Source organism: Crocodylus siamensis, chromosome 2 (assembly GCF_052110815.1).
Source record: "Crocodylus siamensis isolate JL-2025a chromosome 2, ASM5211081v1, whole genome shotgun sequence".
Classification (NCBI taxonomy): Eukaryota; Metazoa; Chordata; order Crocodylia; family Crocodylidae; genus Crocodylus; species Crocodylus siamensis.
In genome coordinates, this window is record NC_143396.1 from 10,876,670 (window position 1) to 10,891,487 (window position 14,818).

At 56.2% G+C, this 14,818-nt stretch overlaps 1 protein-coding gene and 1 non-coding gene across 4 annotated transcripts in view; one reads left to right on the forward strand and one right to left on the reverse strand.

Annotated features, from left to right (window-relative positions):
* Positions 1-3,267: 3,267 nt before the first annotated feature.
* Positions 3,268-3,360, reverse strand: TRNAI-UAU (transfer RNA isoleucine (anticodon UAU)). The gene is given in 2 exon segments: positions 3,268-3,303; positions 3,323-3,360. It is a non-coding gene; the product is annotated as a tRNA-Ile (tRNA).
* Positions 3,361-6,235: 2,875 nt separating this feature from the next.
* The window catches only part of HSPA12B (heat shock protein family A (Hsp70) member 12B), a 41,000-nt gene continuing 32,417 nt past the window's right edge, over positions 6,236-14,818 (forward strand). The window contains exons 1-3 of one of the 3 annotated variants that reach the window (XM_090035166.1): positions 6,312-6,385; positions 12,134-12,195; positions 12,394-12,918. Coding sequence is in view for 2 of the 3 variants with exons in the window: in XM_090035164.1 (XP_089891290.1) it covers positions 12,153-12,195 (43 nt within the window). In the remaining variant the exon portion in view is untranslated. Of the gene's footprint in view, positions 6,449-12,133; positions 12,196-12,393; positions 12,919-14,818 lie in introns of all 3 variants that reach the window. The other 2 variants (XM_090035164.1, XM_090035165.1) reach the window with 2 other exon arrangements.

A 14,818-nucleotide genomic window follows, 5' to 3' on the forward strand; every position in this document is an offset into this window, starting at 1 on the left:
AGACTGCCTTGGACCTCAGCATCTTTGAATACAGAAATCTTTGAAGCCCAGAAAGGCTGGGCAGCGCTCTTATCTCCATTTGCTAGATCCCAGCATGGCTCTAAGTCCTGGGTGTGGCAGAGCCCTGCAGACAGGTCCCCTGAGGCCAATGATAGTGTCCTCACCACCTCTTCCCCATATGGCTTTTATGGAGAAACAGCAACAAGTAGAGACCATATGCCTTGGGCTGCAAGCACAGGGGAATAATATGGGTATATATAGGCATGATACCCACCTCAGCAGACAGGTGCATTATATATATATATAAAATTACTATATATAGGCATGATACCCACCTCAGCAGACAGGTGCTTTTTATATATATATAAATAATTACTATATATAGGCATGATACCCACCTCAGCAGACAGGTGCATTATAGTGAACGGGTCTGCCCTGGAAGTATCTATCCCTGCTAGCATCAGACTTGGTACTACTAGTTGTGCCCCGGGGGAATGCAGACATCCCGGGCTAACAGGGTTTAACCCAGGGTGAAGGGCTGCAGGGTGGTTGATGAAAGGCCAGGGCAGGGCTGCATCTGCGTGATAATGCCTCTGTTTAACCCGAAGCAGACAAAGTTCTTTGAGTAAATGGGATCTCTTTTATTAGACCAACTACATCGTTGGAAAAATTGCTCTTTGCAAGTTTTCGGGTACAAGCACCCTTCTTCAAGCATAGGGGTGATCCTGTTTGTTTAACCCGCATTTGCTTAAGCGGCATCCAGCTGCAGGGCTGCGTCCACCTCCCCATTGGGAGCCCTCGCTCTCCTCCTGCGTTTCCGTTCTCAGTTTCTCCGGGGCCGTTTCTACGCAGCTTTCATCGCTCACAGGAAAACGCTACGTCACCTCTTGACAAGGGGCCAGGGCAGAAAACACAGGCGTCGGCTCCAGATGGAAACCTGCCCTCGGTGCGGGGCAGGCGATGCGAGTGCCGAGGACAGGACGTGGCGTGAGACTGAAATGGCTCGGCTCTTAATGACTGCTGAAGGGTCTCCCATCCACATGTCACTCGGTGCTGCCCGCCTGTCTTTTGGGAGCAAGCGCCCTCACCCTGGGAGCGCTGCTCTCTTCCCCTCCGCCTTGCTGGTCCATCTAGCCCCAGGGACTCTCAACAGGGTGCCTTGAGACCCTTTCAAGGGGGGTATGGGCTGCCATGCACCGGTAGCTGCAAACATAATTCACAAGATCAAGCCAGAGATTTGCACTAGGAGGAATCCAAACCATTCTGCCCTGCTGGGTGTTTCAGGCCACGTCTACAGGAGACGCTTACTGCGCATTAGCTCGTTACTACAGTGCAGTAGCCTTGCAGGGCACAACCTGCGACACGAGAAATAATGAGTTTCTGCGCAGCCAGCGTCCGCACGAAGCCGTGCGGAGATGCGACTGTGCAGTACCTCCGGTTACCACGCAGTCATTTAGCACTTGCAAGCACTACATGACTGCGCAGTAACACCTGCGCAGCCAGCGTCTCATATAGACGCAGCTCCTGAGTTTCTTTGCAACAGGAGAAGGGATCCGTTATTTTGCTGTAGTTAAGAAACACGTGAAAACTAAAAGCTGGCATTTTCCAGGGGGGTTTACATCTGATGAGGGGGGCCCCAGAGTCTAAAAAGCCTTGGAAACCACTGCTTGGCGGCCACCTCCTGCTCTTATCCGTCACTTTTGCACCCCTTTCTCTTTCTCGTTGCATTAATAACAAGAGGTTTACAAGCCGCAGGGCACAGCCTGTGTGTGCGCGCGGACATTTCCTGATGACGAGCCTGTTCTGGAATCCGTCCTGCCGTTTGCTCAGCGCCAGGTACATCAATCCTGTGCAAACTCCCACGGCAGCCCCTGGAATGCAAACACGAGCGCCGGCCAGCACTCGCTCGCTCCCTCCGCGAGACTCTCCACAGACGAACAAGTGGACACCGCCCTTGCTGGCTTCCCCCTCCGCCCCAGCCAGAAGGCCGGCGGAGGCAATCTCCAGCAAAGCCCTGCTGCTTGCACCCGTCAGTGGCTGGCCTCATGACGGAGCGGTTGCTAAACTGGGCTGGGAGCATTTCATGCACTGGGAGGTTGCAAGCTGGTTTCTGGCACTTGGAGCCCCTAAACCCTTGGCCAGGAGCCTCTTCCCCAATGGTTTTATAGGAAAGCCAGATGCTAGCTTCCTGAATTGTGCCATAAGCAACCTGTGGAACTCACTGCCGCAGGACGCGGTGGAGAGCGGGGCTGTATGGACCTGAGCCAGGACACAGCAGCTCCATTGCTCTCATGCACCCACCCTGGAAGCCTGCACAGCTCTGCTGTTCCACCCAGGCCCACGCCGGCCGCATCCATCTGGATCGCAGCTGCTCACGGCCTCTGCTTCCCAGGCCACATAGGGCAGTGATGGATCAGATGCACCCAAGGTCACCCTGGAAATCTGTGGCAGAGAAAGGGATTGAGCCCTGTTCTTCCCTAACCATTTTTCACCTCCACAAAGCCATATGACTTTTCCAAGCCTAGGAGTTCGCACTGCTTTTATCCTAACCTGCTCCATTTAAGTCACGCTCACTGCGGAGCGCTCCACCTCGCGCCTCCAAATTATAGTCAGAGAGGAGCGGGGCTGGAAGGGACCCACAGGGGTCACGTCAAGTCCAACCTCCACCCGAGGCAGGATCAGTGCTGTGCAAACCAGCCCAGACAAATGCACTATCCAAACTTGTAGCAAAACTACACAAACCTGTGTGCTCCTGCTGGCACTCAACCCTGACGCGTCCTGGCGAGAGGGTCTTGCCCCTGTGCGCAGGTTCAGACTGATGCTATATTTGGGGTTAGGGAGGACATTTAGCCCTTGGTCATATTGGTATAGACTGGGGGTTTGGGGGGTTGCCTTCCTGTCCTGGGGGAACGGCCTCGGCCTGGCATCTCTGGAGAGTACATTAACAAACTTTATAAAAGCAGGATGTTGGCCACCGTGGTCCCCCTGCTTTCCATGGGGCATATTTGGGTGTGAGGTCTTCTGTTGTGTCAGGGTTGATAGTTTTACAAAGACTTCGGATGATTCATCAATGCTAGGGTCAGAAGGGACCTCCACAGATCAAGTCCAACCCCCTGCCCTGGGCAGGAAAGAGCACTGGGTCAGACAATCACAGCCAGATGTCTATGCAGCCTTCTCTTAAGGACCCCCAGGGTGGGGGAGAGCACCACAGCCCTTGGAAGCCCATTCCAAATTTTGGTCCACCCTTACCATGAAAAAACAGTGAAATGCTCCAGGTGAGGCTTGAACTCACAACCTTGGCATTGCTTCACTAGTACTGCAGTATAAGTACCACGTGCTGACCCATTGCACCACTGGAGCCCCTTGTGCAAGGTGCCTGGGCTGGAAAAGCTCTGCATGAATCAGCTTCAGGTGACTTTTCCCAAACTCCCGGCTCTCTGGACAAGCAGCGTCCAGCCCCGCCACGCATGGACTGCATTGCTGCAGAGCAGCTGGCTGTTGCACAGGAGGCCTGGCAGGAAGCTAGGTTTCCTCCATGAGGTTGTGGGGTCAGGCAGCAGCCAGGCTTGCGAGCAGAGCAGGTCAGGGGTCATGTTCATGAACCCTGGCTGAGCGCTGCGAATTGGGGTGGAGCCGGGGGTCCCTTGTCATGTGGTCCCAAACAAATCATTCAACACCGCATCCCAGGAGAAGCTCCAGTTCCTTTGGCTTATGTGCCAAGGATGTCCATCACCGTGGAGCATCTTGTAGGATCTTTGCAAATCCTGGGGACTGCTATTCACTTCCCAAAAGACAGCAAGGTCCTTCCTACTATCTCCCAACCTGCCAAGAGCTGCCGGCTCAACCCTCTCCAAGTCCTCCCAGCCAGGCTGTGCCTACGTCTCGCCAGTCTTGCCAGCATATCATTGCTGAGATCCAGCCTCCCCTCTCCAGCTGCGCCCATAACGCTTTCATCTGGGCTCCTGGCACCTCGTATTTTGTAGACTCGGGACTGTAAGGTCAGAAGGGACAGCAAAGATCATCTCGTCTCCCCTCTTGCACAACTCAAACCATACATCTTCCCTTCATTCACACTCCTCTGAACTAGAAGACCGCAATTAGACAACCCCCAGTCAGGATTTTAAGACGTGCAATGATGGAGTATCCATTGCTGCCCTTTGCTAGCCTCATCAGTGATTAATTAATCTCTGTGTTAAAAGCAAGGGCCTCATCATTGCTTGACTTTGCTTTGCATAGCATCAAGATCCAGCTGCTAGAGCTTGCGATACCAGTGTCTCCAGATGTGACAGGCTCTCTGTTGCATCCTTACAGACTGTGGTCGAGCCAGTGTTGCCCTGGTTTTTAGGAAGCTCCTTAAGCCTTTTTTCAGAGAAGGGTCAAGGCGACAACCGTGAACCAGGGTTGTGAGCTACCCAAAGCAGGAGCTTCGCCATGCCTGCCACTCCTGTGGCAGCTATCAATGCATGGGTGGGACCTACCTAAGCTCCTCATTAGCATACAAGGCCCCACCCCCTCTCTAGGATGTGGTGGGCTGGTGAAGACCACCTGACCAAATCTTTCCCTTATATAAAGGCAGGAGAGCCAGCCCTCTGTGATTCTTGATGGTGCTTTTGCAAGGTGCTGGTCTCTATGTGCCCACCCTTGACCTTGACTTCTCTGGACGCTGCAAGCCCCATCCTTGACCGCGACTGATGCTACAGTCTTCGAACCTGGTAACCCTGGTCCCCAATCAGTCCCCAGCCTGGCCACCCATGCCTGACACTAAGACATGCTAGTCCACCCTTTAATGTCTCTGTTCCCTGCAAACTTTATCAGTGATGCTTGTGCATTTTCTTCCAGGTGCCTGATAAAAGCGTTAAACAGCCTAGGCCTGACGGTACATCGGTGCAAGCACATGGGTTCACGGATTCCCTGTCTGCAGTTGCATTTGAGACCTGAAGCCAGCTCCGGACCCCCCCGGCGTGTGCTGTGTTGAGTCCAGGGGTCTCAATCAACAGGCTTTTGCCTCAATCTATTTGTAGTTGGGTTGGGAGATGATACTTGATCATTCAGTGCCTCCTGGTTTGGCCCCGAGAAACAAGCTTGTTCCCTGCTTGTGTTACTTCCAAAGGCTCCGTGCTCTGGCCACATCCACCTCCTCGTGCTCCTCATCCATCACGTGGGTACAGACTCCTTCTCTTCATTTCTAAGGCCCTTCCCGGCCCACACGCACACTGTTTATCATCTCCCATGAGTTAGTGAAGGGTCAACCGTTGGGTGTCCGAGTGGACTGAGGTGCCTGGTAGCGACTTTATTCCAGCCTGAAAATCTACTTGTGCATCTGCTCTTGCAACACGCCGTCACCCAGCCCTGACGACTGAGGCCCAGAAAAGCAGCGAGGAGGGGGAGGACCTGCCCATCTTTTGTACTTTAGTGGGGGACCTAAAATAACTCCAGATGCTGAATCGAGGGGAAGAATCACTGCCTCCATCTCAGGAGGTCACATCCAGTCCACCCCCCTGCTCCAAGCAGGACCAGCCCCAGCTACATCATCCCAGCCAAGGCTTGGTCTACCCTTTCAACTCTCATTGTCTGCGATCCTAAATCCTCACGATAGAGCGTGATCATGGGGACAGGTGGATGACTAGATAGATAGTGAAGGAGTGAGCATGGGGAGGGAAAGATGGATGGACAGACAGGCAGATAGTGGGTGTGATGGGAGATGGACAGACAGACGGGTGGAGACTGGGTGCATAAGGGGATGGATAGATCGAGGGTGAGTATGGGGATGAGTGAGCGAGTGCATAAGCTCACAGGGGGCGGATGGATGGATAGCGGGTGTATCTGGGGACGGCTGGACGAGCAGACAGGCAGACGGGGTGCTCACAGGGAGGACTGGATACACAGATCTGTCCCACCCTGCTTTTGGCTCTTGGCATCCGTATCTCTCCCCATCTGCGTCATGCATCTCCATGCTGTCCGATGATGTGGGAGCCGCTCGTCCCCATGTGCTCTCGCCCTAGGCCTTGCCCGGCGGGGAGCAAAGCCCAGCAGAGCCCTGGCCTGCCGCCGGCGGGGCCGCGGGATAGCTGTCAGGAGCCAAGCAGGGCGTTTAGCTTCACTGCCTGCGCCCGGGCTGGCCCTGCCGCCTCCTCCCCTCGCTCACATCTGCATCTGGGATTGCAATTTGAAACACTGCCTGGGCTGGGCTGGGCTGGGCCGGGCCGAGGGGGTGGGCGGAAAGCGCTGGGGGAAGCCAGAGGAAACCATAAAGAAGGGCAGTCTGCAAGCAGGCGGAGCAGGGCGTCGGGAGGCCCAGACCAGACCCCTCGGAGCTAGGAGAGCGGGGCGGCCTGAAGGCGTCAAGGCAGGAACCGGAGAACAAAGTGCACAGCTGGATCTCCAGGTAGCACAGCTGGATCCCTCGCAGCCCTGCTGCAGCTGCTTCGGGACAAGCGCCTGGGTGGAGGTGAGCAGGCGGTGGACTCTGTGACACGCCTGCCTGGAGCAATACTCCCAGGGCGCCGGGGGGGGGATGGATGGGGCTGTTTTGCTGCATGGTGGGATGGAGCGGGCCCTTCCCAGAGCGGGGCTTGGAGAAGGGACGGGGCGGAGGGTGGTGTGTGCCCGGGGTCTCCTCCCCGTTCTGGGATGCATGTGCACAAAGCACAACCTGCGGCTAGGACACCTGGGTTCTGCTCCCGGGGTCCGAGGGGATGTGGGGAGAGCACAAACTGGGGGGCCGGCCCCCTGGTTTATTCTCCTAGAAGTGGGAGGGAATATGCAGCACATCCAGGGCATGAGCTGGGGTCCCTAGGCTCTGTGCCAGGGGACTCCCTGCCCTCTCTGAGTCTGGGGGATGGCGACTGCCAGCCTCTGAGCCCTCCCGAGGGAGAGCCATGGACTCGATCAGCTCCAGGCGCTGCGGCCCAGCGCCGCTGTGCAGCCAAGGGCGGAGGAAAGCCCCAGCTCCCTTATGGATTTCACCTGGAAAGTCGGGCTGGATATGTCTCCTGGCTGGGCATGAAGCCTTCCAGACAGGCACAGGGCTGCGCTCTCTTGCACTCTTGTCTCCAATCTAGTCTACCGCTCCATGGGGGGCTGGAGGTCCGGAGGAGGTGGCTCTGGGGTCCCCTCTTCCTCAGTTTGCACAGCACTGCATCCGCGAGCAGCTACTGCACACTAGTGAGTCGTACCTAGTGAAACCTGTGAGTGTCTGTGGCTGTGCCCATTTCACTGATGGGACCACTGAGGTGCAGATCAGTGAAAGATCTTTCCCGTCTGCTCGGTGATGGATGGCAGGGAGAGGAGCAGGGGTCTGGCTTCTGGGGAACTCTGATGGATGCCACAGCTGACTTGTTTCCTCCTCCAGGGAAGCAGAGAGGCTGGGAAGCCCTAGGAGACACTGCCTGATCCAGAACTGGGGTTTTCCTGGCTTGTTCAGCTCTGTCTTGGAGGGAGTTGTGGGATAAGCCAATGCTCAGGGGCTCGGCTGTTACCTTCACTACAAGGCAACAGATTTACCAGCCCAGCAGCACCTGGGTCAAAACTGGGGGGTAGGGAGCAAGGGATCACAACTAAGGAAGAACTTGGGTTAAATCTGCAGGGAGAGCCAACACCCAAGGGCTCAGGCTGCCCAATGCACCTTGAAAGTCTCCTCCCTTACAGATAAAGTAGAGGGGAGCCTGGGCAGGGTGCCAGGGCTCTTGTGGGGGTCTGCTTATGGACTTTGGGGGAGTAGGCACTGATGAGACAGGCCCATGCATCAGGGGCCTTGTGCATGCATGTGCAGGCAATGTGCGTGGCAGGGGCTGTGCCTGGTCCATGTCCCATAACAGTGCAGGAGATGGCAGTGTGCATGTGTGTGGCTGCAGCTGCATTTGTGACGTGCATGGGTGGGTTGGGTGTGCGGTCGTGGCTCTCCAGGGATGGCTGGGCAAGGCCATTTCCCCAGGAAAGAACTCGATGTGGGATGGGGAGAAACTCCCCACTATCCCCAGAAACAGGCCAACTCCAAGCAACCTCTCAGTCTTCAGTCCCGAGACCTCATGGGTTGGTCCAGCCATACTGGTGCCCCCTGACTGCTCTGCAGAAGCAGGTCTCAGTTCATGTCTGTCCCAGGGGGCTGTAACAGATGCCAGGACATGGACTTAGGGAAGTGATTCTTCCCCTCTGTTCGGCACTGGGGAGGCTGCATCTGGAGTCCGGTGTCCAGCTGTGGGAAAGGATGTGGGCACGTTGGAGAGAGTCCAGTGGAGGGCAACCAAAATGGTTGGGGGCTGGGGGATATGACTGGTGAGGAGAGGCTGAGGGAACTGGGCTGATTGAGTCTGCAGAAGAGGAGACTGAGGGGGGGATTGAATAGCAGCTGTCACCTCCCTGCCGGGGGCTGCAAAGAGGATGGAGCTGGGCTGGTCTCAGTGGGGGCAGACGACAGGACAAGGAGCAATGGGCTCAGGCTGCAGCAAGGAAAGTTGAGGTTGGATATTAGGAAGAAGCTTCTCATGGCGAGGGTGGTGAAGCAGTGGAAGAGGCTCCCCAGAGAGGTGGTGCAGTCTCCGTCCTTGGAGGTGTTGAAGACCCGGGTGGACAAAGCCTTGGCTGGGATGATGTAGTTGGGGCTGGTCCTGCTTGGAGCAGGGGGTTGGACTAGATGTGACCTCCTGAGGTCCCTTCCAGCCGTCATGGTTTAGGATTTTGTGACTGTGGCATGGCCGAGGTGGGCGGGGGGCGTTGCTTTCCTCTGCACCAGGGGCACAGCCTCTACCTGGGGTCTCTTTTCTGTAAATAAACACCCTTTGCAGCAGCAGGATACTGGCTGCCATGGACCCCCCGTTTTCCCTGTGGCAGGTTTGGGTGATATCTTGTGTTGTGTCAGGGTGGATGGCCGTTTTCCAGGGTTTAGATTCTGGGCTGGTTTGGACAGGGCTGATCCTGCCTCAGGTAGGGGTTGGCTCAGACGTGACCTCTGCAGGTCTCTTCCAACCCCACATCTCAATGAATGGAGAAGCAGCCCGGCTGCCTTCCTCTTTCTACCCCGCCCTACAAGGGAGGCTTGCAGCTTCCTTAGCAGCATGCACTGTGCCACAAAGCACAAGGTTAAATACCAGCCCCTGCCCAAGGAGGTGGTTATATAGGAATTACAGGTTTCTTGGATAAATCTGACCATAAATCTGTAGCAAATGGGAACACCGGGCAAAGACCCCCGAGCCTGAAGGCTGGTACCAGCAGTGGCTGCCTTTGGGACTACGGGTGAGCTCAGAGAGCACTTATCTTGGGCAGTGGATCACATCTATGTAGTTTTCCTCCCGACCTGGGTCTGCTGATACCAAAAGAAGCCCCAGTGAGATACCCCAGAGACCAGTGAAGAAGGGGGACAGATAGTGTTGGCAGCCCCGAGTGGATGACCTATCTACCAGCTGTTTGCTGGTCTTTGGGGGTACATGTACACACCACGATATTTGCCCTTTTATGCGCTGCAACTGCATGTCTGTTAGCACGAGTGGGATATCCTGATGTTTTAGAAGTCTTTTCAGCACATTAAAGTAAAACTGGTACATCGAGAGGCAGCAAGTGGGTGGGGCTTATTTTTGTTGGTGGGGCTTTATTTTTATGGGTGGGGCTTATCCCACAGGACAGGGGCCTGAATAGACTTGCCCCCCCATGTCCAGCAGTGGTGTGGAGTAACAAACCGGTGGGGGTGGGACTAGACAAGCCCCCCAGACATGTCCATCTGCCCTGGTCTCCTCTCTGCCAGCCCCTTCTGCAAGTGGCACAGGCAGGCATGATCCCCCTGCCCCCCGGGAGCTTGTCCATCCCAAAAGAGCAGGCACGGGTGGGAGGGCGGCCATCCGCAGCCCATTGCTGTGCACCCCCTCTGTGGACGTGGCTGCCAGGAAAAACAGCCGTGGGGTGACAACAAGCTCCTGTGGATGTGCCCAGCCAAGAAGGGACTCGAGCAACTTCTGGGAACCATTGTCTCCATGGGGGAGACTTGAGGCTTGCTGGGAAGCTCATCATCCACCCACGGCCTGCTGGAAATTCCCGCCTGGCCTTCCCAGATTTGCCTGCTGGTGTTTGCCGCTGGCCTGGCCCGCTTCGACAGCGTCCCTGGGTGTATTTACAAGGCAGCTGGATGAGGCGGAAATGCATCTGCTTAGGAAAGGGCTGGGCACCTGCCTTATTTAGCACAGGCTCTTCTCTCCTGGGACAGCAACAGAGCAGCACTGGGGTGCGGGCATAGGTCCCTTCTCCTCATCTGCTCCCAGCACCTGGGCTACTGGGGGATTAACCTGTGCTGAGCTCAAGGCAGCAGCATTTCGGTGCTGTGGCTTGCACAGAGCCACGAGCCTGGTTGTGAGCCAGACGCACGAAGGGCATGAACCGGTCCACACAGGTACCAACTGGGCCACGAAGTGCAAGCAGCATTTGCTACCAGCCACCCCACCACGTGATCGCGTTCTGCAGCTGGAACGCTATTTCTGAGGACAAACCAGGCTTTTTTTTGGTTTAGAAAACCAAGGACGCCAGCTCACAGCAGTGGGATTTCTCTCACCAAACTCCCAGGTCTGTATCTGGAAAATGTCCAGGGTTGTATCCACGCACGGACAATCCCAACCTCCTCCTGGCCGGACAGACGCCCTTTTGCTTGGTTCTAAGTTTTTCCTAGAAACAAAAGTCTTCTCTCTCACAGTTTAGCCCTAAGCAGTTCACTACTCCTTGTGTCATGGTCTTATCCTATTCCGCTCAGCTCTCTCCTTTGCTCTTGTCCGGCACATTGAAACCACTAGCCTGGTGGTCTTAAACCTCTAGATTCAAGAACCCCCTTGATAGACTCAAGCTCCCCCACCTCCAACGCCAGCTCTTTGCTTTGACTCATTTCTTGACTATGGGAAAGTAATGTTAGACATCTCTGGGCGTCTCTGCACATCGAGCAGAGCTTGTATTGAACAGCACTGTGTGGCACCCTTCAAAGGATCTCACAGCACCCTTGGTTGAGCATCGCTGCACTAGCCAGGAGGGGTGGGGGAATCCATCCCCGGTTTTACAGGAAACCTCCTGCTGTCAGCTGAGGCCGGGCTCTGACGCTGTGCAGGATGGTTGCCAGGTTGGAAGTGTTTGTGGAAGCTGCTGGTCCTTTAGGAAACCAGGGTCTCGAAGCAGCAGCCTCCTGAACAGCTCAGGCCTGCTGGAAATCCTGACACAGACCCAGAGCCAGCATTTAGGAACGTGCCCTAGTGCAGAGGCTGTATCCCTAACTCCTGGGCTTAATAGCTACTGAGCTCACTTTCGCCCAAGAACAGGTCCGGCCCCTTTCTGGGAGGAAGCTGCAGGGGCAGGCTCCGGAGAGAAGGTGGCAGCGCACCCCTTTGTACCCCAAGCCCTTCGACACCGGGGTGAGAGGGTTTGGCTTGCTCCCTCTGCCAGTTGCAAGGGCCACGTCCACCACGGAGGGTGATGGGGGCATAAGCAGAGCTACCCATTAATGCAGACACACACAGAGCAACTGAGGCCAGCACAGATAAGGCACGTGGCTTTCTGTGGCCAACAGCACTCGCCAGAGCAGTGGGGATCACCATCCCATCCGTGTGCCTTTGATTCCCCAGTGCAAGTGTCCAGGCCCAATTTACACCTGAGATAACTCCTGGCATGAGTCTGGAGCGGGTCTTGAACTCACGACTTGCAAGACAGGGTAAGCACCACCGCCACCACCTTTGAGCATAGATTGGGCCATTGGCTGAGCTTGCAGCGCCTCTTTTTTTAATATTGCAACTCTTCCAGCTACTGCAACTATACTATTGCAATTCTTCCAGCGCAGGCAAGTCCTAAGAGCCCTCGCGCTCCAGAACCAGAGACCGCCCCAGGCCAAGCCCAGAGGGTGCCAGGATTTCCCATGCCCCCCACCAGACATTTCCTGCCCCTTTGGAGAATCGTGGATTAACCCTCACTGGCTAATGCCAATGCAACAGCCTCCATGCTCCCAGCAGCCTGGAGCATGGGACTTCCACCTCCAAAGCACAAAGCTCTGAGGAGCGAGTCCACCAGCTGGCAGGTGTAGCGAGTTGTTATCTGCTCTGAGGGTGCTTTTCAAGGGTATCTCAGTGCCCGATGCACTTGGGGACCCCAGGCTTATCTGCCTGTTCTTCATTTACAGCCAGGAAGGCGATGTGAAGATGTCGACGCTGCTGGACCCCGGCATGCAGAGTCTCCGTGTAGGTAAGGCTTCAGCGGGTCAGATCTTCTCATATTCAGTGCAGCAGTGAGAGCCATATAGCACCTGGATGGGGGCAAGCATTAGTCCTCTCTTGTCTGTCTGTACCCATCTCTTGTTTCCTGCCTGATGCTCCGGTTGGTATCTGGGGTGGGGGCTCTGGTCTGTGTTTATGTAATACCTGGGGTCCTGGTCTCCTACAGGGATGATGGCAAAGATGACTAAATGGGATGGAAATGAGTGAACTGAAGAGCAGAGAGATCTTCTTAACTTCCAAAGATTTCATAGACATCAGGGCTGGAAGGGACCTCGGGAGATCATCGGGTCCAGTCCCCTGCCCAAGGGGCGGGAAGTCAACGGGGGTCAAATGATCCCAGCAAGATAAGCATCCAAGTGTATCCAGCTTGATGATTTGAAATTTGATGAGTGAATGTGAAAAATCACAGTCATTTCCGTGGCTCTGTGGAGAAAGAGGAGAATGTAGGACCCCCCGTGGCGGCTACGTGGTCCACGGCGATGCAGCGTAGGACAGGCAGGTAGTCACACGGCCTACGTGACCCCAGCGTATAAGAGGCCAAGGAGTTTCGCTGTGATGGGAAGAAAGGTAGACCCACACGCCTGGTAACCCCATCGATCAGAGCCGCGAGGTGGCTAGGCATCCCGACGCAACGGTTTCAGCACGTGTTGCACAGTTGCCGGAGCAGGGAAAAGTCAAAGGCATGCTACAGGTGCTGAAGGGTTTTCAGTCCGTCTACTTGGCAATGGGATACTTGTGTCACACCAGCTTTTCCAGCCCCTTGTATTGAGGATTCAGGGACGTTGCTGGCTCAGAAAGGCAGGGATTTTGCTGTAGTCTCCCCCCTCCGCACCCCTGCCCACAGCCCCCTGCTAATTACCCAGCTCTGGGTGTGCCCCAGGAGCACAGCTGCCTGCTGGTTTTCCAGAGAAATGGTTTCCCACTGGAAAATGCCAGTTGTTTGTATCAGAAGTTTCCAGGAGAGCCCCTAGGCCAGCCTGAGCCAGAAGAGACCGTCACCTGCTCCGCTGTGGCCTGCGCTCGGGGTGTTTCTCTGGGCTTTGGGAAAGTGAGGCTGCCTGTTGAGCTGTCTCCAATCCTATGAGGTCTCTGCTGGGGGAAACCTTGCCAGTCACCCAACACAGCGCAGACATCGCACCCAGCACTGCCCCAAGGAAAGCAGGGGAGCCATGGCCACCCACATCCTGCTTCTGTAAAAGGGGTTAATAGATGCCCAAGAGACCCCAGGCCGAGAGGAAGGCAACCGCCCCCCCCCAGTTCAGACCAGTCTGAGAAGGGGGGAAATCCCTTCCTGCCCCAGTGCTGAGCACAGGGGCAAGACCCTCCAGCCAGCGCCCTAAACCCCCCGACACATGGAGCAGGAAGAGGGTGGGGGGCAACCAACACAGCCCAGAAACTTGGGATATCCCCACCGCAGAGCACGGGCATCGCTGCGCCTAGATCATCCCCAACCAGTCCTCCTCTCCTCCCGCTGCCTCGCATCGTTCCCTGGCCCCTGTCCTTTCCCACCTCTGCCCTTCCCGTTGCCCACGTCTCCTCCTTGCACCCACCTTTGCCTTTCCCCTGCCGTGGTCACCAGCCCTGGGGAGCTTCTTGCTAAACTCCCTTCTGGGCACCAAGCAAGGTTTGGATCCAGAGGTGCCCATGCTAAAGCCCTTTGCTTCTAGGCCTGCAGTGAAAGTGCTGCCCCGCTCTCCTAGCGCGTAGTAGGTTGTTATCTTCCTAGGTCCAAAGGGAGATCAGCCCCTTTGCTCCGAGTGACGCTTGCCCCCGTGCTCCCTAGTCATGAAAACCCAGCCGGCGCATCAAGGACGGCAGGAAATGCGACCGGTAGACAGCTGATGATGCCGGGAGCGGATGGGAGGTAGTACCCCCACCCTCATCTCCCAAGAGCCCCGTTTTAGACCCCACCATAGTGTCACCACTCTACAGCGGTTGGGCTCGTGACCTCGCCTCTGTCGAGCTGGGGATCAAGGGGAAGATGGCTTTGCAAGCCAAGCACTAGGATGGCGACTGGGGTTTGAATCCTGGCCGCGTTGCAGGCTGCCTGGGTGACTTCAGCCTCCCCCTGCCCGTGCCTTGATTTCCAGTCTGCAGCTGGGGGCACAAAACGGTCCCTTGACCTGCTTCGTCTGCCCCAGTGGCAGGCTCTTCGGGGACGGGGCTGCTTCTCCCTCGTGGGCCCTCGATGTCTGGAAATCGCTGCCCAGGCAAGAGGGAGTGGGGCCCTTGTCATGACCCTTCCTGTTCTTGCAGAAACCCCAGGGCTGCACCCTGCAGAGCCATCTCCTCCCTGCTCCCTCCTGCTCTCCAGCCCCTCCGCCACCTCCCTTCCTCCTGGAGCCCAAACCTCCCCCTGTGCAGCTCCACGCGGCCTCCAGACCTCTCGTCAACCCTCCCTCTCGCAGTCGAATCCCTGGTACAAACCTCCTCCAGCCCCTTTTCCCCTTTCCCTTGTCATTCCTCTCCGTCCCGCCCGGCATTATTTATTATTTAGCTCTGCAATCATAGTATTTACCATAAGTCTTTGCAACACTTCGCAATGCGTTGGGCTTGGAGAGGGGCCACTCCAAACACAGCCGTTTCGCGGT